This window comes from Cupressus sempervirens, chromosome 4 (assembly GCF_028749045.1).
Source record: "Cupressus sempervirens isolate cs-2001-9-10 chromosome 4, ASM2874904v1, whole genome shotgun sequence".
In the NCBI taxonomy this organism is placed as follows: domain Eukaryota; kingdom Viridiplantae; phylum Streptophyta; class Pinopsida; order Cupressales; family Cupressaceae; genus Cupressus; species Cupressus sempervirens.
Window position 1 is genome coordinate 859,254,990 of NC_143121.1, and position 25,603 is coordinate 859,280,592.

The following is a 25,603-nucleotide window of genomic DNA, read 5'->3' on the forward strand; positions in this document are numbered from 1 at the left end:
CAGGAATGCCAATATCAATTCACAATGTCTCATTTCACTTCTTGTATTTAAGCAGTTAATGTGCATTTTCTTAGAATTTATTGCAAAATTCTGGAGTTTATTAACAGTGATCCAAACTGAAAAAATGGAAAAATTTAGTTGATATATAAATAATGATTTGAATCTTCACTCTAATCAGTTATTCTGCGATGAATGATAGGTCATGAAATTTGTAAAGGTTGTATTTTTAAAACTCTTATATTTCATTTTTTGAGATGACAATATATGATTTCTTGCATTATAAATGTGCATATACTAATGTAGATCGATATTTTATTAATAGTTTACAATTCATATTTGGGTCAATGTATCATTTCTATTGACATGTTCATCAGCAAATTTTCTTACCAGTTGAGGGCCCTATTATTGATTTTTGGTCGTTTGATTGTAGGTGTACAATTTTTTCTTGCAATCTGTGTGATAATCTTTGTGCCTCTCAAATTATAAAGTCTCGTTTAATAATTTATTTATTTTTACTGGCAGATTGTCAATCGCGTTCAAAAGCTCCGAAAGAAAGCTGGTTTAGAACCAACTGATACTGTGGAAGTTTACTTTAAGCCATCTGAAGAGAATGAGACTGTACTGATGCAAGTGGTTGAGTCACAGGCATGTCTGATCTAGGGACTAGTTCTTATGATCTGTGCAACACATTTTTGTACTGAAGTTGGTTTGCAAGAGCTGAGAATTGACAAATTTATCTGGCAGGCTGACTACATTCGGGATGCTGTCGGTTCACCATTGCTTCCATCTCATCTTTGCCCAACATATGCGGTTAGTAAATTGTTTGCCTTGAAATTGTTACTCAACTGTCCCTTCCTTGACAAGCTAAAAGAATGGTATCATTACTTCAAATCTCATGATATATCACAAGTAATTGCAACATTCCACATTTTATTGAAGTTTCCCAAAATTGTCCAAAGATTTTTATTGTGTCATATGGGCTCATTTCTACTCTTCTTGTCAGAAAACTACATAGGAAAGGTAGATTAATTTTTTTCAGTTTAGTGTTTTAGTTAATGCATTTTATTATTATTTTAAGCTGTACCTTGACTCAATATTTCTCGTTGGCTTACTCGGCCATGAAATTGCTTTTGCTGGTGTATCGAAAGTACAAAGGAAAAAACATCAAACCATAACTGTGAATTAAGTCATAATTTTAGTGGCCTATTTGTCATCCAATGCTTTGTTGTTTGCGTTTTTACTCTTGTAGGGAACTGAATAAATTACTTAGCAGAGCAAACAGAGATATCATTTTCAGAACATAACAAAAAGTAATAGAACATAATAATGCCAACACAATATAGTTTCAGGAAGATTTGTCGTTTAATACCATAAGCAATGTTTACAAAATCGGAACTGGTTTTTATTACACAAAATGGGTACCATAAATACTACCTTGCAGTTGGTTAAGAATGCTAACCACCAACAATTGTGAACTACTACCCATTGGGAACAAATGGCTTTACATTGCCAACTTACCCATACTTAATTAACTCACATTTATCTCTGAACACAACAACACTGCCAACTATATGCGTGATATAAGATGTTAAGGAACATTTTTTTATTAAATTACCAACTGAAAAATCACAACTAATATCTTGGAAAGTTTAAACATAAAATTAAACGAATGATACTCTAATGTCCAATACACTTTCAATTATTGGACTTCTTACTTATATGAGGTCTTGTATATTATGATTTACTTTATCATTCTTTGAGGGAAATGTTATCTTATTTTAGAGTTTTATTTTTTTCTTAACACGACATGTTATTAATGTGGTTATGTTAATTTTGTACACATTGTAAGTTAACTTCATATAAACCTAAGTAGGGCACCCAATAGCCACCATAATGATCACTTTCCACTTGGATTTTGGTATGAAGGTGCTCACCACTTTATAATCAGAGGAAAATTTATCCACCCTTAATATCACGTAGAGACCAGTAGTTTTTTTTTTTTTCTGATAGATAAATGGTCTAAGCCTTTTGATACATTGTAAAGTACATAGATACATCTGGATAATCAGCTTTTAGTCCAAAGTTACATTTTTGTGCCTTCCTTCTAGGTCGTTCATGATCGTTCCCTTCTTCTTCTGCCTCTGATCAGGTTTTGTATATAATCGTAAGCACTACATCTTGCACTTATGTTAAGGATAAAGCTCTGAAAGAGTCACCAAACATGAATGCAGAAAGGGCATAGAAACGAAATGTGAAGTGATAAAAACATTTTCTTCAACAAAAATAAATATACATCTAAATCATCAAAAAATACATCTAATAGAGTGTAGTAGTCATTGCTCACCTGAGAAAACATATCTTAAGCAGTGTGATTATCAGTTTGTTACAGCGAAGGGTGTTGTGCCAGCTTAGTTACATAAAAATACAACAGCAATAAACCTATGTTACTCTACTGACATAAAATATAGGGAAAGAGGTTCGATGTCATTCTGAATGTTCATTGAGTCCAAACTGGATGATTCTAGAACCTCCAAATTCACCTCAAATTCATTCACCCAGGCTGCAACACCATCTTGCACAGCGGATCTGCCTATCCAATCATATTGTCTTGGGATGCGAGATGTATGCAGTGGGTAAAAGCTAAAGAAAGACCCCTGAATCTTCCCCTGGATAATATATGATTGATTGATAGTGATCTTGTCAAAGGTCTGGCATAGTAATTGGCCTCTCGATATATATGATTGATTGTGATCTTGTCAAAGGTCTGGCATAGTAAGCGGGCTCTAGATAAAATCCTGTCCAATCTCCAATTAATGAGGGATCCTTTCCTTATAGCATTTATTATAATTGCAGAATCTGCTTCAATCTCTACATTCTTGCAACCAAGAGTTTTACATAGCTCTAGTCCTTCAACTAAAGTCATTAATTCCGCTCAATTATTAGTTTCTTTTGGTATATATCTTGCTAACATTGCTATCTCCATTCCTTCTGAGTTATGGATACTGCAACCAATGCTTGCTCTGCCTAGATTCCCTCTTGCAGCTACGTCAAAATTGAGTTTAAACCATCCCTCCTTGGGTGGTTGCCCTTGGCACATCTTGTTTTCTTTTTGAAGTTTTCTTCCTTGCTCCTATAAATAGGATAATTTTAGACCTATCCACTTGTCTCCCATTTTCTTATCTGAATGGAACATTATAGCCTTTTGTTTATTCAAAGCCCAATTGTTGGTAAGTTCAATGACAAAAGTCTCAATTTTAATTAGAAGTTGTTTTGCATTCATCTTCTTATCTTGAGAACTTCTTCAGTTTTGTTCCTTCCATAATTACCATGAGACTATGGAAGGTGTAGATATCCATGAAGAGCTATAAATACTATCCTTTCTAAGGAGGGCCTGAGCCTATAGCATATCCATTATAGTTCTTGGAAATGTTGATACCTACCCAAATTGTGAACAAAACCATTTCCAACATTGACTCGAATAAGGGCAATGCAAAAAAAGGTGGTCAGTGGATTCTTACTCATTTTCACAAAAAGGACATCTACTTGGGCTTTGGTATCCCATTTTAATTTTTTTTTTGAGGTAAAGACCTTCCTATTTAAAGCCTAACCAGGTGAAAGATCGTGCCTTGGGAAAACAAGCTTTATCCCAACATAATGTTGTAGGAAGGGAATCCTTTGTGCTCATGTCGAGAAACCTCAAGAATTTATATGCCTCCTTCAAGTTGTATTCTCCACTCTTGCTTCCTACACCAATTTGTCCTTGCCAAAATTGAAAGTCTCTTTCCCATTTGATAAATTTTTTCTTAGACCATTAGTTAATAATCATAGACAAAAATAAATTAGTTTCATAGAGTATATCATGCAAAGATTTTTTATGCCATTTAAGAGTTGACATAGATTAGTATCTAATTTTATGTATTTTGTGCCATTGTCTAGGAAGATATACGAAATATGCAAAATATCACCCACCAAAAGATTTATTTAACTTATATTACATGAGCACTAGTCCAAAATACCATAAGAAGATTTAGACTTTAACTATGTAGCAAAACATTGTCTAGTGAAATAGGTGGATGAAGGCAAAAAAATAGAGGCATAGACATATCTCCAACACGATTTTTATCTATTATTGGGTGCAATATATGTGACTTTTTTCTTTGGGTCTTGTTGTAAACCATTTTGGATTGAGAGCATAGGCTACCATATGGAGTGGTGTGTTTATAGTGTTCCACCATCACGTCACAATGAGCCTAAGATGCTCTTCATAAACTATATATGTTCAAAATCATTAACTATAAGATAGTGATACTCCTAATTGCGAATGAATAGAATCTTTAGATGCCTCAGATCCATAGTTTGCAAAAGAATTGTCGTTATTAATGTAAAATTTATTATCCTTTTTTTCGGATCAATAAGTTGTTGGTGAAGGGCACACTTCCTTTTATTGAATCATATCAAAATGCATGGAGCCTTGAATTTTCCATACAAGGAGCACTGCCAAAAGAGAAGACAACTAAAGGCAATACATGAAGAAGGAGAAAGGCCTAAACAAAACCAAAAAGAAGAGAGAGGGAGACTAAAGCCCATAATGACATTTTGAAAATTGTAAAAAATCTTACTAAACCTTAGCCAAAGGCCAATATTCTAAATGCTTTTCCTATTACACAATAAGAGAGCTTCCATTGTCCTTTAGGACTTCTAATCCACCACCTCCATTCCTTCATTACAAAGTTTTATTACTTCTGACTTATGCCCTTTTTTGCTCTTTGTGGAGCCATAGTCAGGTTTAGTTTTGATGCTTACAGTTCCATAATCAAACATCTCCTTGGGAGAGGGTGCCAACATAATATCGTGACCAAAGAAATTAGATGTCATATCATCAAGATCCTCCATAAAGGGAAAGGTGCCTTCCAAATCAAAACCTTTGTTCTTTGTTTGAGGGAGAGTCTCAAATATGTTTTCTTCGAGAGTGATTATGGGGGAAGGCATGGAGTCTAAGGGTACCATAAGGTGGTGCCTAGAATCTAATCGAGAATCCATTAACTGCCACGATTTTGTCTTATGTTTAGAGACCTGTGCTTCTCAATGTTACCCAGGGACGCATCCTCGATATATTTTCAACCATCCCCATCCTGGAAATGTCTTGGAGACTTGGGGACTTTGACTTTGACTTTGACTTCTAGAACAACTTAGACTTTGAGTCTCAAATCCAACTGATTCTTATATATTAAGGTTCTATTATGTATAAGTACATGCTTTATCCATGTTTGCATATAAATATTTTAAATTGCTTTATATATTTTTATTTTCCCTATTGTTATATAGCTGTTCATAAAGGGAAAGGTGCCTTCCGAATCAAAACCTTCGTTCTTTGTTTGACGGAGAGTCTCAAATATGTTTTCTTCGAGAGTGATTATGGGGGAAGGCATAGAGTTTGAGGGTACCATAAGGTGGTGCCTAGAATTTGTTTGAGAATCCATTAACTTGCCACGATTGTGCCTATTAGAGACCTATACTTCTTAGCGTTACTCGGGGATGCATCTTCGGTATATTTTCAACCGTCCCCTGCCTGGAAATGTCTTGGAGACTTGGGGACTTTGACTTTGACATGTTTAACAAATTAGACTTTGACTCTCAAATTAACACAAATTTGGCATATGAATCCTACTGATTCTTATATATTAAGGTTTCATTATGTATAAGTGCATGCTTTATCCATGTTTTCATATAAATAAGATCAAAACCCTAATAGGAAACTAACTTAGGTTGCATGATAATAATTAATAAAAGAATTAATTACTATATGCCTAAAGTTTAGCTTAAGTAAAATAGAGTTAATAAGAAAACACCTTATTACTTTGACACCTACGTTAAGATAAACTTAGGGGATAGCTAAAAACCTAGAAACTTCTACTAAAAGTAAATTTTGGTCCTAAGGCCTAATAAAGTACCCAAGCACAACCAAATCTCTGTAAAGAGGAGAAATAAAGAAAACCAAATGGGAAAAACCCTACTCCAAGAAGAGATGGAAATAATGCTGAAAGAACTAGTGAAGGACTGCAAAAGCCTCTAAACTAGAGAATGTCTTAGAAGATAGGATTAAAAGGATGATCATGAAGAACACCACTGAAGCATGAAGAAGCTATAGAGCTCTGTCAAAATGTAATTGCTGATCTGAAGAACCTCCACTAAAATAGAACCTCACTAGGTAGAGAAGAGCATACTTTGCATGAGTGCCCTCAAAAGACACTTCTCGAATCAGGAGGCACACAGGAAAAAAAAATTAAACTCGAAGATACAGATCACAAGAAACACTAAAGCTTGAAGAGTTACGCAATCAAACATGGAATGCTGCATCCAAATTAGGAACGAAAAAAGAAGTGTATATGGTAAATGATCCATCTCACCAAAATGTAGAAGTACCCAACCACTGCATCCGCTTGCTACATAGGAACAAATATTAAATACATACCTCACTCCATCGAACTAAGGAAGCATAAGAACCAATAAGAGAATCCCCCCGATGTAGACAGGGGTGAGGTGACAGGCAATTGGAAAAGTAGGCCAGTAGAATTGCATGTCAATGAATAACAATCTAGATCCACAGATAAATACGTAATGGTGTACCGAGGTGATCAATCTCATACCTGTCATGAGGCTAATGTCATAAAAGGGAAACTTGTTGGATCCAGTAGATGGCAAACAAAGGCAAAATATCAACCCCCCATGACACTTAATTAGAGCAGTGCATGTACATTAAAGCACAAGATATAGTGAATGCCAACAATACCTTAATTTGTATGAGTGTCCTCAGATGACACTAATCGAATTAGAAGGCAAAACAAGGTAAAACTACTAAAACAAAAATGCAAATGGAATATGACAATTTATCTCAGTGTGTTTGCAAAAATGCATACAATAAATGCCTACAAAGACTAGAAGAGACGAAAGGCTGATACAACAGATAGTACAACCCAAGACAAATCATGTGAAGCAATGAAAACAATCCCCGAACTTGAAACAACCAAGATGTCCACCAAAATGCAAAAATGCAAAAAACTAAATGGGATGTACCTGGAGCAAAATTTGGAGAAACAACCAACATCGCTAGAAAGAGCATAGAAAGACCTTTCCAACATTATAAAGAATTCTCAAATCAAAGATCAAATGCTCAAGATATGTCTACTAAAGTGGAAAAATGAACCCCTGACTTTGACATCAAGAAAAACTATCAAAACCAAAAAATACATGTACCATCATGACGGGCTCAAAACTAGTTTTTCGATAATATCTTGTTTGTGGAAAACAGAGTTCGTATGCTTGAGATATCAGCAAAAAACCACCAGTAGGTCCAAACTAAACCAAAAGGGCAAACAGGTGTGATGATGCAGACACTGACACTAGCAAGTGACGAACCCAAATTTGATGGTCAAATGGCCATTGAGGCAAAAATGCCTAAAAATGAATAGTGGTCGGTTAGAAAATACCCCCTTGTCTGAAAAGTCACTGTCGGTTAGAAAATTGTAGGTCAATGGTCAGAAAAATAATCCAGTGGCCATGCATGGTTGTCATGCCAAGAAAGAGCATAGTCCATACCCAAAAATTGCCATTAGTTGTGACCAAATGCCTAAATCACAGTCAAAGGCAAAATCATCGCCCATAAAAGGGTCAAACCCGTGAAAAAGGCATGTGCACAAAAAACGTGTAGGGCATGGTAGTCAAACCTATCCCATACATTGGTCGAGGCATCAGTTTTGTCCCATCAAAATGGGACACCCTGAAAGAAGTGCATGAAGAAGCATGCATAGATCAGACCTAGAAAAGTGGGGTATGCGCGTAACTAGAGGCATGTGCTCGGGAGTTGGGTCCGTGCGTTGAGAAGCATGAGGAGCCATCGCTTCCAAAGGGTAGGCACATTCTCCAAAGCTTGCTAATATTCAAGAAAGTGCCCTTCCAAGCTTTGAATGCGCTGATGTAGACTAGTACAACTTGTTTCTTAGTTTGTACCTTGAACCATGCACAGACACAAACAAGCCGTAGGTATAGTTGGCAGCTGACAAGTGTCACATTAGAAAAAATTGCTAGTGAGACTAGTAGCACATGGAGACTAGTGTCAGGAAAGGGGATGCCGACCATCAAATGCAGAGGCTACAGGTACGGTCGTGTGCGAACGAGGGGGTAGGGTGAACTAGTAGTGTCCAATATTCAACCATTCAATAGACACGTCAGATTGGATAAGCAAGCGCAAAGATAATAATAAAAAACCCAGATATTTTGGGAGTATATTACAGGCAATAAATCTCCATTTCCGAATGGTGCATAGTTTGATAGCTATGAGGAGCCTTGTTGGAGTCGATACAACATTTACGAGAGCAGTATTATCATCATTATGAAATTCTTTGATTTCATTGCGCTAGTAACGGAGGTATTGTCAAAAGTATTGGGTGTTAGCATAAGACTATTTGGTCTTCCATGCGGAATATGATATGGTTAATTTGGTGTGGAGTTCCATTGGCTGGAAAAGAAGAGTCAGGTTGCTCAAGGAAAACTTATATTTCTGTCAAAAGAAATTTAATACGAGAATGGAAACTATAGTCATGTCGAATATTCAATTGGGATAATATTTCAAATGTTGTGCGATGGACATATGGACTCAGGACTCACGGTGGTATTCCCATATCCATCCCACGAGGATTGTTGTGGGTAAAGTCTAGATTAGGATAGTGTGGATTGGAGTAGTATTACAACTTGGATAGTAACAATCCAGCTATAGATGACGGATTGGATCTCAGGTGAGCACAGCCCGAGCAAAAACTGAACACCAATGCAACCTTTGGTCATGAAGGAACTGGGGATTATCACATGTCGCTGAATCACTTTAAAGACTATCGTCAAACTATTCCTTCATTCTCAAAAGAGACGTTATAGGAGTGACCATCATGTGGTATTGTCGTGACTAGCAATCGTTACTCTTCATAAGCGTTTTTTGGCATGCTTTGGATTTTTATTTTTATTTTTGCTAAGTGACGTTATCATGGGAGCGTTTGTTGTGGGGTGAAGACAATTTTTGAATGTTTTTAGGAGATCCACTGAAGGTATAATTAAAATATCTGCAAAGCAATTGTCGAACTCAAAATTGTTAGAACGCAACGAATATATAAAGAGACGAGTTTGAACCCTGTCGTAAAGTATTGGATGGGAGTGCGAGTTGCATATGCTTGACAAACGTCATTGTCCTCGGAGAACCAGTCTAACTCCTGATAGAGCGAAGTCCAATGTTTTTATTGCTAAAAAGGTTGCATTCAAGCTATCGCTTCAACTATTGAAGAAACACCAGTAGAAGGATAAACTTGCTGTTAAGTATTTGCAGAAGGCAAACATTGAGTTGGTATTCGTGATGGGATAAAGAAGCTTATAGGCAGATATATTACAAACTTTCAAGCTTCCACAACCAGTCTTGTGCATTGGGCAACTAGTAGGTTGAATTGCTGGGTAGAGTTCAAACACAAGAAACAAATAAATTATATTATATATGTGTGTGTCTTGTGCATATTGTTGGAAGACCTCTTGCCTTCTTCGAGGTTGAGGTTTAATCTCAGCTAGAACAGTTTATTCGGAAGCACTCTAAGCTTCATGAATGTCTTTGTACCACATTAGAAAATACTACAAGAGTTACCTTTGAAGATGATGCGACTGGTGCAGAAGAAGATGATTTATTGGGTCATGAAGACGATGTAATTGACTAAGAGGGATGATTTTTGTGATATTGAACTTATTCGGGTAAAGAAGGAATGGTTGTTGAATTAAATAAGGATATTTCAGAATAACCCATTTAATAATCCTTGGGCATATCTTTAGGAGGGATTTTGAACATTAACGACAGTGGTAAGTTCGAGGAGTGAAGTTGATAATCAACTTGCAAATTGTATGAGCTGAGCAAGGCTATTCAATTGATTACTCTTTATATCAAAAGAAAGATTAACAATAAAACAAGGGGAAGGTTGACGCAATGGAATTCTCAATATAATAGACCTGCATTGATCTTCTTGATTGGTTTTTGTTCAAGAGTATTTGGTCTCCAAGCATACTTTAGGATTGGTTACAAACTGTTCACAAAAATGCCAATGAAGGAAGTTTGAAGTCGTTATAGAACCAGGGAAGGGACATTCCAAGGATTTTTCAATACCATCTAGTGGCAGATAAGGGGACTGACTCTAGCAAGTTGATACCGATTAAAAGCTCACATCCTAATGACAATAATAGGTGCGTAACAAGTAAGTGGGTGATTGATGACATCGGATGAACTATTCAGAAATCAACTGAACTGTATAACTTTTCTAAGGAGTATAAACATTGGCCAGAGAGTTTTCCTTCAGATACCTTGGCTGGAACCATTACAGAAACTAGACATAGTGAAAATTTTCACTATGAAGCAAAACTAGAAAAGAGAGCAGATCATATTTGGGAAAAGAATGAAGACGCTTCATTAATCATGTCAAGTGTTCAGCAAATCGAAAATCAGAAATGGTATTTCAAAACAGAGGTACTTGTTATGTATTATGAGTACAAAAAACTCGCTCCAAAGATACAAAAAGAATTAGCCTTCAGTGGTTTCATGGATTTCCACCCAAAACTCTAAAATAAGACGGATTTGGCAAAAATGAAGTATTTCAATTAGCTCAGGATCTCCTTGCAAATGAACAGTGCAAAACTATGTATGAAGAATTTTTAGTAGACCAAAATCATCTAAGGACCTTAAAAAAGAAGAGTAGTCAAACCCCATTGATTTGCAACCTTTTGCTAGTCACGCAGAAGAGGTGACACAAAGTGCAAGTTTCTACGTTGGTGATTTGGAGATTAGCTTTGACAAACAGGTGGATGAGGTCGGTTGCACACAAGGTAATAGCAAGTTGGGGTCTTTGTGTGATGAACCATATCTTTCCTACACCCATGACGGGAATTCAAAGGAATCTTTATGCATTACGACATCATGTCCGTTGGTTGATGACTATAGGATTGATGATTCATCTTTTGGATCAGCTAAATGTGTAGCAACACTTGAGGATAATTGTTCGTATGATGATAATACTTTCAATCAATATATCTATGATTGGTTAGATCATAGTATCTCACTTTTTGAGATGGATGCTATATGGATACTAGAGAATCCCTTATTTGAGTTTGACAGTGGAATAGCTGTTGATGTTGATTAACAATTACCGATTGATATTGATTGCAACCAGATGATGACTGATTTATTACATTTGGCAGAGGGACATGATGTTGTTTTCACTTACATGGCCAAGGAGCATATAAGGAGAGAAGACAGTGCTTGATGGGTATTCATTGATTGACTTTTTTGATCATTTATTTAATACTTATAGTTACTCTACCATCACAAATGTCAAGCATATTGTGGGTACTTGGTTGGTTACACTTCCCTTTGTGAAGGAGGAAGCCATATCTAGCTTGCTTCTTTAATACAGTTATAGATTTAGCATACCTGTGGGACGAGCAATGTTGTGGCAGTTTGATATCTTGGAGAATCTACTTTTTTCTTGTATGGAATGACAGGATATTCTAGACAGTTGGGGAGGTGGATTTTTTTTTGGTTTATGGGACCCAGGGGGACCAACCACATGGTGAGTAATGTTTCAGGGAGTTGGTTGGTGTGATGTTGAGTTCCCATCTTTCTTTAACTCTAGCAGTGCTTGTGATTTTAGTTGGAGTGAAGTTCTCAGTTGGATTCAGCATTCTCTCGCATATGTTAGCAACACATGGCTGGTTGAGACGATAGATTATGCACATGTAGTAATACAGGATCTTGGTATTAGCATGATTGGTGCATTATGGTTTTGGGATCCAGGTGTTGATAGTATATATCTATGGTTGATTGAGGATGTGGTCACCGCTCTACTCAGTTTGAGATTGGATGCAGTGATGATCTGAGTTGTACAATCTATAGGTGCAACATTTTTTCATAGAGTTATATGGGATCTAGGGATCCGGTTGATAGAAGGATTACAGAGGGGCACCTTGATTCGGAGTATGGTCGGATTTGTGTTTTGTTTGGACTACAGGGCTACCTGCAAACTTGTATGGGATACTGGTATAGATTGCTTGAGGACAAGCAATTTTAAGGAGGGGAGATTTGTAATGTCCTTTTTTTGGGACATTAAAGGGGATATTAGAAATATTGAGGACATTTTTTATATATGTTGTCTTGCATTTTGTCACCACAAAATGTAGGTAACAGTACGAAACTTTTTCAAGCTTAGTTTCGCATTTCTCTGAGTTTAGTTCGTTATTTAATTGGTTAGTATTGATCAACCAATCAATACCAATTGATATAATGAATCCTTTTACTGAAGGCCTTCGTCAAGTCATTTTTGTTTTGCTTTCAGTCGAGCCTTTGCTTGATTTTTGAAGCCTTCATAGTTCGTTCTTTGATTTTGAGTTTTTGTTTGCTTGTTTTTGGTCTTTTGAATTTGCTCATGTGATGCCCTTTGATTTCCTCTTTGATTCGGTCTAACCTAGAGGTCGATCGGAGTTGTCAGTCAAGAGATATAGTCATTTTAGTGCCTCAAAAGTGGACATTTTAGGTGCAACAACACGAATTAAAAAAATGATGATATGTTTTCATTTTGATATTCACTTTTTAAAAAATATAACATTTACTCACTTTTTGTTATGTTTTAAAGTTGCTTTATCTTTTAAATTATAACTTAAAGTGACTATAGAACTATCTAGTTACTTTTTAAATTTTTGATTTTTTAAATCAAATACTTATATAAATGTCACTTTAATATAATGTTTATGTATTATATTGATTAATATGATGCATAAATGTTATTTTTGACCCATATTGATGACATTTTTATAAAATTAAGTGAATACATAACTTAAATGCCTCAAAGTGGATTTTTTATGTGCAAATGCATGTAAAAAATTATGAAAAGTGGAAACTTTTCATGTTATTGCATATAAAAACTCACTTTGAGGATATTTTTCATGCCATTACATCAAAAGCTTGTAAAAGTGGACCTTTTTGATGCAATGACATAAAAAGTTGAGTTTTTGTGCTTGTGCATAAAAAAGGTGAGACATGTTTTTAAAATATGTGACTCCAAAAGGTGAGTTTTTAGAGTCTTACACATTTTAAAATATGCAACGAGTCTCAAAAAGTGAGATTATATCTCAATACATATTTTAAAACATGCAATGGACTCTAAAAGGTCCTATTTTGCCTTCAAACATGTTTTAAAACATGTAATGAACATAAAAATGTCCTATTGTGTGAAGAAAACATGTTCTTGCTCCAAAAACCTCCAATTTTGATCATAACTTTTGATTTTCTCCATAGATTTGGATGAAATCACTTGCATTCAAGGCGTTTTGGAGTGGTGATCATTTTGCTCTCATCAAAAATTAGTTTATTGCACCCAAAAACATGTTCGAAACTTTCAATCTAGGGCACGAGTTTGCATAAAACTACATAAATCTTCAAATTTTTGAAAACGTTTTTGCTTGGAGACAAGTCGTTTTGGCCTTATTAGTTGTTTACATTGCATTGTGATACGCATTTTCAACTTTAGAAGCTAAAAACGAATTCATTTGAAGTCTTTTATGAATCACGTTTTTGCTGGAAATGCCCAGAAAATTGAGCTTTTAATCCACTTTTATGTGTTTTAAGACAACTTTTTGCATTTAGATCCATGTATATCCATTTGGGAAAATCGTTTTTGCATTCACAAGTCAAAAATGACTCAAACATGCATTTTTTTGCCACGTTTTTGCAAAAACGGCCCAGATTTTTGCATAAAAACGTCATGTTTTTGTTCAAAAAACTCAGAAAAATGCATTTCCAGCCCATACCTTTGATTAAGAGGGATTGTTTTTGAGTTTTAAATGCATGATATTGTCTTTGGAGACCGTTTATTTGTCACTTTCATGTCAAATTCGACCATTGAATGTCCATTACATGCAAGTGCGGAAAAAGTGAAAAGATTGTTTGAAAATTCGGATTTAAGGGAGAATTGGTCTTAAGTCTATAAAACTTGCTATTTTTGCTCTTTCTCCTTCATTTTTGGCACTTAATCTTCATGCAAGTGGACTCTTTCTTTCTTGCTATTTAATTTGTGCTTATCTTGCTATTTCCTTGCATATTTTAGCTTGAAATTGCCTATTTGTCTATATATATGCAATGAAAAGTGCATTTTGCCTTTAAAAAGGATGAAAACTCTCGTTTTCACACTTTTGGAATTTTCCTAAACTCCAAATTCGAATTTGCATGTTGAAGTGGCTTTCTTCTTGACATGTTCTGAGTCTTTTGCCAAAGGCATGTGTTTGTTTTTGTGCTTTGTGCTTGCTTGTTGGTTTTCTCCATTTTGGAAGAAATTGCAAGTTCTTTCCCAAGAACTTGAGCACATTTCACTTCACTCCACTTTCCATTTGCATGTCACAACACTTCATCTCTCACTTAATAAAATGCGATTACATGTTGTTCATCCCATTTGTTATCTGCATATGCATGTAATCCCATTTTTCACTTCCGTTTTCACCCATCTCACCTTTCGCTTCCATTCGCATGACACGATTACATGGAATGTCTTACGTGTAATTGCATTTAAAAGGTCCAATTTTGACTAAAAGTCACTTTTTGAAAAGTCAAAAAGATGTCATTTTCACCTCTCCATATGCATTCGCACCTCCATGAGCAAATACATGTTTCCGCATCTTTCCATGCTTTCTATCTTAGCCTTCATCCACATATACACGTGTAGTGTATCTTTCACTCGCACTTGCATCTCATTTTACCCTCCACCTTCCATTATATGTTGCATTTACATGTAATCCATTTTTCGTGCAAGGACATTTTTAAAGCCCAAGTCACATTTTGAAAATCAGCAATCTCCATTTGCACACATTCCCATGCGCCAAGCACTTTACTTCAAAAAAAAGGAAGAAGAAGAAGAATTAAAGGTGCTGATGGAAAGTTGTTCTGAGTGTACATCCAGATATCGTCAAGAAGGTTTTCAAAGTGTCAGAGACTCCAATTTGTGCTGATCTACAAAGGAGAATTCATAACAACTTGAGCGAGAAAAGATGGATTACATCAAATTTTCACATCACAATGAACAATTTGTCAAAGTCAGAGGTTATCAAAAGATGCAAGAGCATAGTTATCGAGATGAATGCAGCGGTACAAAGTACAAGAACTTCCGATCCTGTGATCATCCGGGATTGCATTGTCAAGTACACGGCCCTTCAGAATTGTTTCCTTCTCTTCCATCTTCTTTCTTCTTCTTTCATGTTTGAAGTTGAAGAGGATATATTACATGAAGATGTGTAATTACATGTAATGCGAGTTACATGTGTATGTAAAAAATGTAATGCAAATTGCATGTGCAGTTGCATGTAACCCTATATTTTCTCTTGTAGTTAGACTAGGTCAAAGTTGGTTGAGTTGCTCCCACTTTTTCCTCCACGTTTTTCTCAACTTTTTTGCCTATATAAAAGAGTACCCCCTCATTGTAAAAATCATCTTTTGTTGTATGCAAGAAAGCTCTGCCACATTGTGCAAGCATAACTTTGATTGTGTAGTACGAATTTGGGAGAAAAGTGAATAAAAGAAGCAATTGGATTCGAAGCTTTGACTGGAAGTAATTGTAATAGAGCAAATTAAAAAATTTGACTGTAATTTGTGCCTATTTTCTTGATTCATGTTATTATTGTGTGTTCAATAAAAGAGCATAGAAAAGAGTTAAGAAACAATTGAAGCCCGCACATTGACCAGGAACAATTGTGAAAATCCATAGCTAGAGGCTTTGTTTGTAGCTTGTATTTTCGTCTTAATTCGCAAAATAGTTAGATTGTTCTTTCTTTTAGGAGTCTTTGTACCCTAATTGTAGAACTTTTACCATATAGAAGTACGATCGGATTTAGACCGAAATTGGTACATTTTGGCTAGCCTTTAAGTTAGTTAAAGTTTATCGGTATCACTGTTTCCAGCTCTTGATAGAAGTGTAGTTAGAGATTCACATTGCCCATTATTCGGTTTACGAATAAGTGGATCCTTTCTTGAAAGTTAAGAAGAAAGGATGATAGTAACACCCTGTTTATAAATCTCTCAATTTTTTGCTTACCTTGAGTTGATCCAAGGAACAGTGAGAAGGGGGAGCCTTTCCTTTAAGGTAGGAGAGACTCTGTCTCACACGCTGTGGCAGGTCATCCTATTTTGCGACTGAATTTTTACCCAAAACTGTCAGTTGCAAAATATCCACCCAACAATATAATGTTAAAATTGACTATGAGACGACTCAAATTTACTAAAAGGTAAATTTAATGTTATAAAGAGGGCAAAAGGTCAAGGAGGAATAAGACGAAATGCCATAGGGAAGTTGAAGAGCCACAAGGGAATAGGATGAAAGCCAGAGGGAGTCAAAGATTCTTGGTTTGTGTATTAAAAAGGGAAAGAGGCTCGTTGGTTATGCTTGATTTATGATTCAGTTCAGTTTGCTCTCTTGCGAGAGTTTTTCAGAAAGCTTCAGCTTTCAGCCAGTTTGAGGATGTAGCCCCTTGTGCCGACAGACAGTGGATGCAAACCCATTGTCCGGGGAAACATCAAGTCAGATGTTTCATTTGCGCTTATGGGTTCTTATTCTAGTATTCCAATCTGACTATTAAATCTGTATTTAAGATTGGGTTTTCTAGTGCTGGTTATTGTATTGCTATTGTATAATGCAATAACGTATCTACAGAGATTGTACAAGAGTTTGCTGGTTTTATGTCACTGATTTGTGACGCACTTTCATATGTTCAACTCCTGAATAGTATCTTGTAAAGACGGTTATTTTCTTGTGGAGAATTTGCTGATTTTATTGTTACATCGTATTATATCTGTCTATGTTGAGTTTGGATATTATATTTAAGAAGTTGATTAAATATCTATTGGGGTTTCTACTGATTTCGATTGTTCCGGAAAATATCTACAATGTTTTATTTCTGAATATATTGTTGAAAAGGAAAATTTAGTAAATATTTGGTTCGGGATATTTCATACCCTTCCTCATCCTTAGTAGCACTAGAAATCATATTAAACAAACACATTTTCTTTCTAGCATTCTTGTCATTCTTTATTCATCCAAATTAGACAATCAAACACCCAACACTGTAGCACTTGCATTCACATCGCTGTGTTTCTTGGCTACAACACTTGTTTTGTTCATCTCACAATGATTTTTAAGGAATAGTTAACACTTGCGTTTAGACTAGTTTACCAATGAAATGTTACCAGAATTTTAAATTTATGATACTTAAAATATATAAAAACATTTATAATCTGACCCCCCAAAAATTATATTTGTGATATGGCTTTATTCGTTTCAACACTACTTCATCCTCCTATGTTAGATAGAGTTTAGGGTGTCACGAGCTATAATTATGAGTTTATAAAGCAGCTCCCCCACCATTGTCGGCAAAAGATATGACATTATACAAGGGAATGGGCTTGGATTGGTCAAAATTATTGGGGTTGTGAATCTTTGGGATCATGGCGAGGAGAGTAGCATTCAATTCCTTCAAGACCACTTTTCTCGTTTACGACTATCAATGTCTTCTATATATCAATATCCACTGAGTTCTAAAACCTTTGGAAGAATTTGCAAGGCATCCATGTAGCCTTCGAGCCTTCCTCGGTCCAATGGAAAAAGTGGGTGCCCTAATTTCTTTTAAGGAGAAAGGTTTTAAGAGTTGGTTAATATATTCTTCATTTAGTTTTGGGATGTTGTTTAAGAGACATCTTGTAACCTCCATATCACCCATTTGGGGTTGGTCACAACAATTTCAATAATTTAATTTCTTGAGGGAGGATAATCCTCTCAATTTGTTAACATGTCTTCTGATGTCAATAGAGAGGTGAAAGCACTTTGTGTTCCAATCACCTTTTAACGACCTTGTGCTGGATTTCTACATCCAAGAAGATCGCTCCATTTTGAGGATGAAATAAACAGATTCAATAGAATCATCCCCTTCTTCATAGACGACAAAGAGGCCCACTTTGCTTAATTTCTCTCTCTAAATCTTCATGACTATCCAAATCCATTGCCTTAGCTTGTCGTTGATTGTGTTGAGCCTTTTTTAATAATATGAGTCCATCGTTACCTTTGCATTCCTCTTTCACCAAATCATTAGATCAAGCTCAACATTCGGATCCTTGAAATGAAAAAGTTCCATCTTGAAAGTCAACTTATGTTTTTCCAAACGCCTTCTCATTTCGAACCAAATGGGCCAATAGGTTCGACGAACTTGCTCCAAGGAGGATTTTGTTGACATTGAAATATTTTTCTTTGCTCAATTTGAAGTTTTGAAAACTAAGATAGCTAAGTGCACAATGCATTGAATTATTCTAGGCTTGTTGCATAAGGGAGTTGCCTTCAATCCTGTGCTTTTAGTTGTGGGTATTGTTAACATTCCCACTAATAATCAAATTATGTTAGGTGGCATATTTGTAAGTCCTTGAGTTCCCCCCATATATTTGCTTTGTCCTTTTTCGAATTTGATCCATATATATTCAAGATGTTAGCCTTGAATCTAGATCGAATCCCTAAACTTGAGACATGCAAGGAATTTTGAGAAGGCTCTAGCTCTCTACTTGAGTATTTTTCATTTATCATAGAGTAGAACAATCCGTTGCATGATTCCTATTGAATCAACCCATGCCTAAATCTCTTTTAAATGAACAACTCCTGAAAATTTCATAAGCAACAATAGATTTAAATTGTACTCCTTGAGCAACCATTTTACTAGAGGTAATTTATCAAGGAGTTTAATGCCTTGTGTTCTGTTATAAGTCCTCATATTTCGCTCAGAGAGAGGTGCTCTCCTCCATTGGGACATAGTTTGAGTTTCATACTCCACTTCTATGGTCTCCACCTTTCTGTTGCTAACCTTTGATCTTCATCCAAGCTGCTTACTATTTTTTGTGTTAGTAGTGGAGGAGATTGGACCTTTAAGATGATGCTACTTTCTGTTTGTTTTGTTTGATGTTCTAATCTTTAATTCCTGCAACATCCTCAAAAGTCTCTTTAACACATTATTCTTCATCTACCATCCTATTCATGCCTTGAAGGATTGGGGACGAATTGTCCAACAATTGTTTCCGCAATGATATCCCTAGATTTTGGATGATCCTTTACCCTCGATGTTTCAAGGATAGAGGATTTCATCTTATCCATCTTCACCCTTACACCCTCTATAGGTGATTCATATCATGGCCTAAGTTTGAACAAATGTTTTAAATCTCAACACAATGCCTTGCTAGATGACTCACTTCCTAGCAAGGGACACCAATTTAGTAAGTATTCATAGTATAATTTTTGAGTTTATACTTGCAATGATTAACAAAGCTTGATAGCTTGCTTGATCAGTTGACTTAGAATATTAAGTCAGCTTAGAATAGGTGGCTTTGTCCTTCCCCTTTATTGAACTCAAGCAATATAGGTGCTCCACCAATTCATTCTTGATTTCTATGAAACACCCTTTGATCAAAGCTCTTGGGGTAGCTTGTTGATATCTCTTTTTCTCAATAGAAACTTGGTTACCATGCTTTTATATTTAATCCAACATCTTGAATAAATTGTGGGGCCTTCTCAATTTGCTTATCGTTAGCTACCCAGCTTTGATAGGTTGAAATATGATCTATGAAAACCCTAGAGATAGAAAACTAATATTAGGGTATAGATAATTCGACGAAAATTGCTCCTCCAATTGTTGATGAATTTGATATTGTGCTTGAAAGGGATAACATCTCTTTGAGTTTTACACCACACCTATCCCGAGGATGGATTTTTGTTGTGCCGCGCATTTTAATTTGTGTTTAGCCTAATAAATGTTTCAAGGACATGAAAAAAAAGTTGTTGGGCCATAGGAAACAACTAGAAGTCCTTGAGATGGTCAAGGGATGCCAACCATCCTAGGAACATTTGGCCATTCCCTATGACTTACGAACCTTTTGCCACGCCCAAACATAAAAAACAATTTTTTTTATTCTTTCTTCTGCTAGGCAGTCCCACATGGTCAATAAAAGACCATTAAAAAATAAAAACCTTAGTTTAAAGGATAAAGCAACTAGAAATAGTGAAAAGACATTTGCACGTTTTGCAAAGGAGAAGAGAAGCAAAACAAGCAGCTAGCCAAGGAGTGAACAACATGTTAAAGAGGAGGTTTTGACATCAAATCTACTTCACTCGAGGTGAGTTTTTCATTTTTCATTTGTTTTAGACATTTTCAAGATTTTTTCCAGTTTTTCAACACATTTAGGTAGGGCATTGTTGGTTTATCGTTTTTATTTTTGAACTTGTAGTTCTCTTTGACATTCTTATGGAAATTAAATCATAATTAGTAGTGGGAGTGATGTGAGAAGTGATAGTTTGGATGTTGAAGTTTAAATGGAAGAAGCATCTTAAAGAACTAATCCTAGAATTGTGGCAGCTATTGGGGGTGTCTCAAGTGATGTGAATGTATCGGGAGCAGCAAGTTTGAACCCATTTGATTGTCCTTTAACTCTCCAAACCTATGCAAAAAGCCTGTTGAAACTCAAGCCCCTTCTAAAATTTGCTACAATAGTTGATAATGATAAAAAAAACAAATTCAACGGTTGTAGAATATGGAAGTGCCATTTGTGCTACAAACAATATAGGGGTGGCTATAGTAGACTTAATTGCCATCTTTTATGGATAGGTGGTCAAGGGGTGAAAGGTTGCAAAAAACTAACACAAAATGAAAAAATTGAGGCAACTAAATTGCATATGGAGGGTGAATTAGTAAGTAAGGGAGTAAAATGAAGAATATGCAGCCTAGTGTGTCCATGACTACAAGATCCATGGATGATGCTTCTCGTAGGGGAGAGGCTGCCACTTCTAATAGAGGAAAGAAGACTGTTGTGAGGTTTTCACACATCGCCCCAAAATCTTGGGGACCCCCTTTTTAATCGCCTTTAGGGCCAGTGGAGAAGGTTAGATGTATTTTTCACCCGGTTTCAACTTGATTTCCCAGAGCTATCAGTTCTATCCTTAGGCCGAATAAGTTCAAAATTGATTTCAACTTGGCAGGATAAGATTGTGAATTTTGTACTTAGACGATTTCTTTTGAAAATTTGGATTTAATTGTAAATTTGAATGATTTTCAAATAAGGAAATTTTTCGTTAGACTTAGGTTCTTGGAAAATCTTATTTTTTTTTTGGTGAAATAGAATTTAATTTTGTAAGATGAAGTTAAATTGCAAAATCGATTTTTACTCTAGAGGCAATTTTATTTTTTTTGTCATAAAATTTTAATTATTTAGCAAAATCGATTTAGAGGAAAATTGCAAAAATTGGCTTTAATAGATTAAATTTGCCTTGAAAGCTTTTGGTATTTAATGAAATTGGTAAATTAATATTAAGAAATGGCTTTTGGTTAGCCAAAATTCAACTTCAAGGATGTATTAATTAGCAAACCCTCATTAAATAGAAATTTTTAGCATCCCCAAGGCACCATTCAATTTCGTTTTGCAATTTGTGGTTAATTAGTAAATTAAAAGTGCAGTTTTCATTTTAGAAAATTAAAATTTTGGCAAAGTATTTAAAGTGGGCCACTAACTTAGCTTTAATTTTGGTTTTTTTTCCTCTATAGGACCAAGTCGGCCAGCCTAGGAGGAAGGTGAAAGCTGCTATAAAGGGAGTCCCCTCCCATTTCATTTTCATCAATTCATTTGCTCCTCATGCTTGGGCGAATTTGAAGCAAGGGCAGCTTTCCAGACTTGGGCGAAATTGGTGGAAGGCAGTTTTTTGGCGATTTTTGGGCAATTTCTCCATTGCCATTGTTAGGCGATTTGTCTAAGGGCCAGATTTTTTGCGTTTTTAGGGATTTTTGCTCCACTTTGTGGGCTGCGATTTGTGCCCTAGGTGGCAGATTTTACAGATTTTGCTCCTTTGCTTGGGTGAATTTTGTGGAAGGACAGATTTTTTTTTTTCATGCTTAGCCGAATTTTGTGGGGGCCGAAATTTGTGGAAGACAAAATTCTGATTTTCTAGAGGGGCTGCAATTTTTTATATCAGATTTGGGCAATTTTGTTGGGAGAAGAGATACATATGAAAGTTTGATTTTTGCATAGAAGGCAAGTGTTGGATTAGCTTAGAGGCTTTGTTTTCTAATTTGCAAAGGGATTTGTAATTCTTTGATGTCATATCCCGGGTTCCGAAAAGTTGCTGTAAGATTATTAGTTAAGGTGAAAGTCATCATCTAGAGTTGCAAGGAGTGCTTAAGCTGACATCCATTCTTTCGCTCTTTTCTAAGAATTGCACTACTTGGTTCTTCTTGCCTTTTGGTCCACCACTCTACCATCCCGTAATAGGGCGACGAGCATGGAGGATGATAGTGCAAGTAAGAATCCCAAGCGGGCAAACGCTAAGAAAGACAAAGAGGATATGACGCCCAAAACTTCCTTCTTCTCGAAAATGAAGAAAATAACCGATACTAATATCTCGCTACAGTGGACATGATACGGATGAGGGACAGACTAAAGGAAGGACAATCCCCCTTGGCAAAGAGGATATACAAGAGCGGAATTGTACATGCAGCAGCTTTTCCTCCTACTTTGCCTTGTCCGGAATTGATTATGGAGTGTGCATCCAGATTTGATCTAGACAGTAAATCCATCATTTTTGGCGAAGGGAAGAGAGTGTTGGCCAACATTGGCGAACAAGCAATTGAAGAGACATTTAATATTCCTCAGAGCAAGGGCATGATAGTTGTAATGGTGGATCAGGCGACCAAATCATTTCAAGGTAACCAAGAGGCCTACTTCTCACATCTAAAGCGGAATTGGATACACGAAGGAAGGAAAGGAGTTAACAAATCAACAAGGCTTACAGTGGCAGATTTCAAGCCAGAATATGGCGATCTCATTGTTCTTCTCAGCCGGATCATGGGCCTAGCTCAAGCTATGCAATTCGAAAACTAGATGTACTTCTTCATTGATGAAATTGAAAAGGGAAAAGGAAAATTTGATTGGGCTAGGATCATAAGTGAAAATTTAGAATTGCAACTTAGAACAGTTCAAAACCAAAGGCAATTCTACATGGGATCCTATCTGTTTTACTTAATTGCTAGATTGTATGAGAGTCCGGGACTTAAGGCCTTAGGAGAGATTGGTAATGGGCCGGGGCAATATTTGGTGCATGAATGCTATCCGCAGCTTCATTTGCACAATAACAAGGATTACAAGATGTTTTGCGATGCATTCGCCATGAAGACAGTAAGGGTATTACAAGGGGCGCCTGCTAAGAGACTTTCATCGGAAGCAGAAGCAAGGATTAAGAAGTTTGGGAGTTGTTTCATCCAATTCCCGCAATTCACATACATTAGAGTGGCAGGAAGTACAGTTTGTCCCAAGAGGCTTCCAAGATACCCGCCCGACAAGGTAGTTTTGATGGAATTGGCTAGGCAGCTTGAGCACTATGATAGAGTAATGAGGAATGAGGGGAAAACAGGCGTTTCCTTCTCAATTATAATTGGCAATGATAGTTGCCCAAATCGGGCCGCCTTTGAGGCTGCGGAAAAGGAATTGGAGTGGTATCATCTAGGATGGTACAGAGCAAGGCAAGGATTCGACCCTGTTGGTCTTATCAAGGCATCTCATGAAAGCGAATTTAAGCATGTTCCCACTATAGAGGACTTTTGGGCCAATGCAAAGGATGATTTTCACGTGAGAAAGCTAGCTTTCTCGAGATTGTCGGTGAACATGATGAGAGATATCAGATGGAGAGGCCTTGATATTCCTGATCAATTGGAGGATGATCGTAGTGTGTTGAGAGAAGACTATGAGACAGTAGTTGGAACAGAGTTGAATCCAGTGGATTGGGACGATCATCAGGATCCTTCCTTGGAGGCAGTCACAAGGACAGTAGATTTGCATACCGAGTCGTGGTATAATGCCAAGTTGAGAAAGCTACAAAGACAAAAGGTTCTCCTTACTTATGAGATGATGAAACCGAAGGAAGGTCTAGTAGAATCAATCGGACAGAAGGGTGAAGGAAGTGGCCGGCAATCGGAGGCAGTTAGAAATAGCAAGAAGAGGGCTTTGGAGGTAGAGAAAAGCCAAGAACGTTCGGAACCTCCAGCCAAGAGACAGCGAGCAGCGCCGTCAAGGGAGAGTATAACTAAGGCTAGAAGCCAAGAGGTCAATTCGAGTGATAAAGGGGCCGCAGTGGAGGTGAGCTCTGATTCGGAATCAAGTGGCTACAGTGAAAGTACGGAGTACTCCCCTCTCTCGGAGAACCAGCAAGGAAATATGGCAGAAACTAGTAGAGAAGAAGATGGGCCGATTGATATTGAAGAGATAAGTCAGGCGTCTAAGGCCGTTGGTGATGCTTTGTTGGTCGAACCGAATCCGGATTTGGGGAGATGCACTGCACCACTATGGTTAAGGCAAATGCTTATGCCGAGAGGCGAGGTGGTAATGGCTCACGCAGTTGATGATATACAAGGACTAATAGAAAAGGATGATAGCGAGAACCAAAAACAGATGGCAAATACGGTGGCAAGGGTAATCAGAAGCCACAGTGATGGTCACCGAAGGGTTCAGATTGCTATACCAACAGTCAATAAGGTAGCGGATGAGATTGCAGCCCAGGAGTACGAAATAGTAGAACATAATTTGGGAAGAAATACAGATGATATGGAATGTGAGGAGGTTCAGGAAGGCATAGCATCAATCAGAGAAAGATTGAGGAAGGCAAACGAAAGGATAGTAAAGTTGGAGGCCGAAAACAAATATTGGAGAGATTGCCAGCCAATCCAACAGCTGCATCAGGCAACCCTTCCTCAAGACAGCGGGAGCAATTCAGAAGAGGTATCAGCTCAGTTACATGAAGTAAGGGGTTGGATCTATGATACAATCCAAGATGGGCGAAATTTCTTGCCCTCCTTCATCTCAACATTCCAGTCATTGGTGACTGTTAGAAACAAATTCAGATTATTTGAAGAGGAATGGAAGAATTTTCTTCCCATCAAGGATTTGGTTATTCCTAGGCTGCAGGCGTTCATTAGGCTACCGGAGGCATATTTGGAAAGAGCCCGGTTGGTTGATGAGAGAGGATTGAGCATAGTTGAATTTTGGTATGTCGCATTGACTACCAGATTCAGAACACTTGAAGAAATTCATGATGAGATTGCACAACACGGCCCAAGCGTCGACACTTCCATTTCGACCATGATGAGCGACGTTGGGGTGGCGCTTGATTTTGAGGGTATTAGAGAGGAGGATGTCAGTGAGACAGGATTTGGATCGAGATTGGATGAGTTAGGAAAGGCTGCCGTCAAAAGGAAACATCTGAACACCCTTTCCTCACTCAATGCTTTTATTGGGTTTGCAAAGGAATATGAGAAGGATCACGAAAGGATACTACAAGCAGCAAACAGCGTGGCAAAGTCAGCAGAACTCCGAGCAAAGCACACACCTTGTCCTCCTATGGAAGAAGTTAACGAAAGGCTAGCTAAGTTCATTGCCTTAGCTAAAAGAACAAAAGAAAAAGGAAGAATTATATTAGAAGATCATCTTATG

General features: G+C 36.8%; 1 protein-coding gene across 2 annotated transcripts in view; it reads left to right on the forward strand.

Moving 5' to 3' along the window:
• Nucleotides 1–25,603, forward strand: part of LOC149564130 (tRNA synthetase class I (I, L, M and V) family protein) — a 211,561-nt gene that overhangs the window by 154,592 nt on the left and 31,366 nt on the right. For both annotated transcript variants that reach the window (XM_089827208.1, XM_089827209.1), the window contains exons 24-25: nucleotides 523–645; nucleotides 745–810. In XM_089827208.1, coding sequence (XP_089683334.1) covers nucleotides 523–645; nucleotides 745–810 — 189 coding nt within the window. The remainder of the gene's footprint in view (nucleotides 1–522; nucleotides 646–744; nucleotides 811–25,603) is intronic.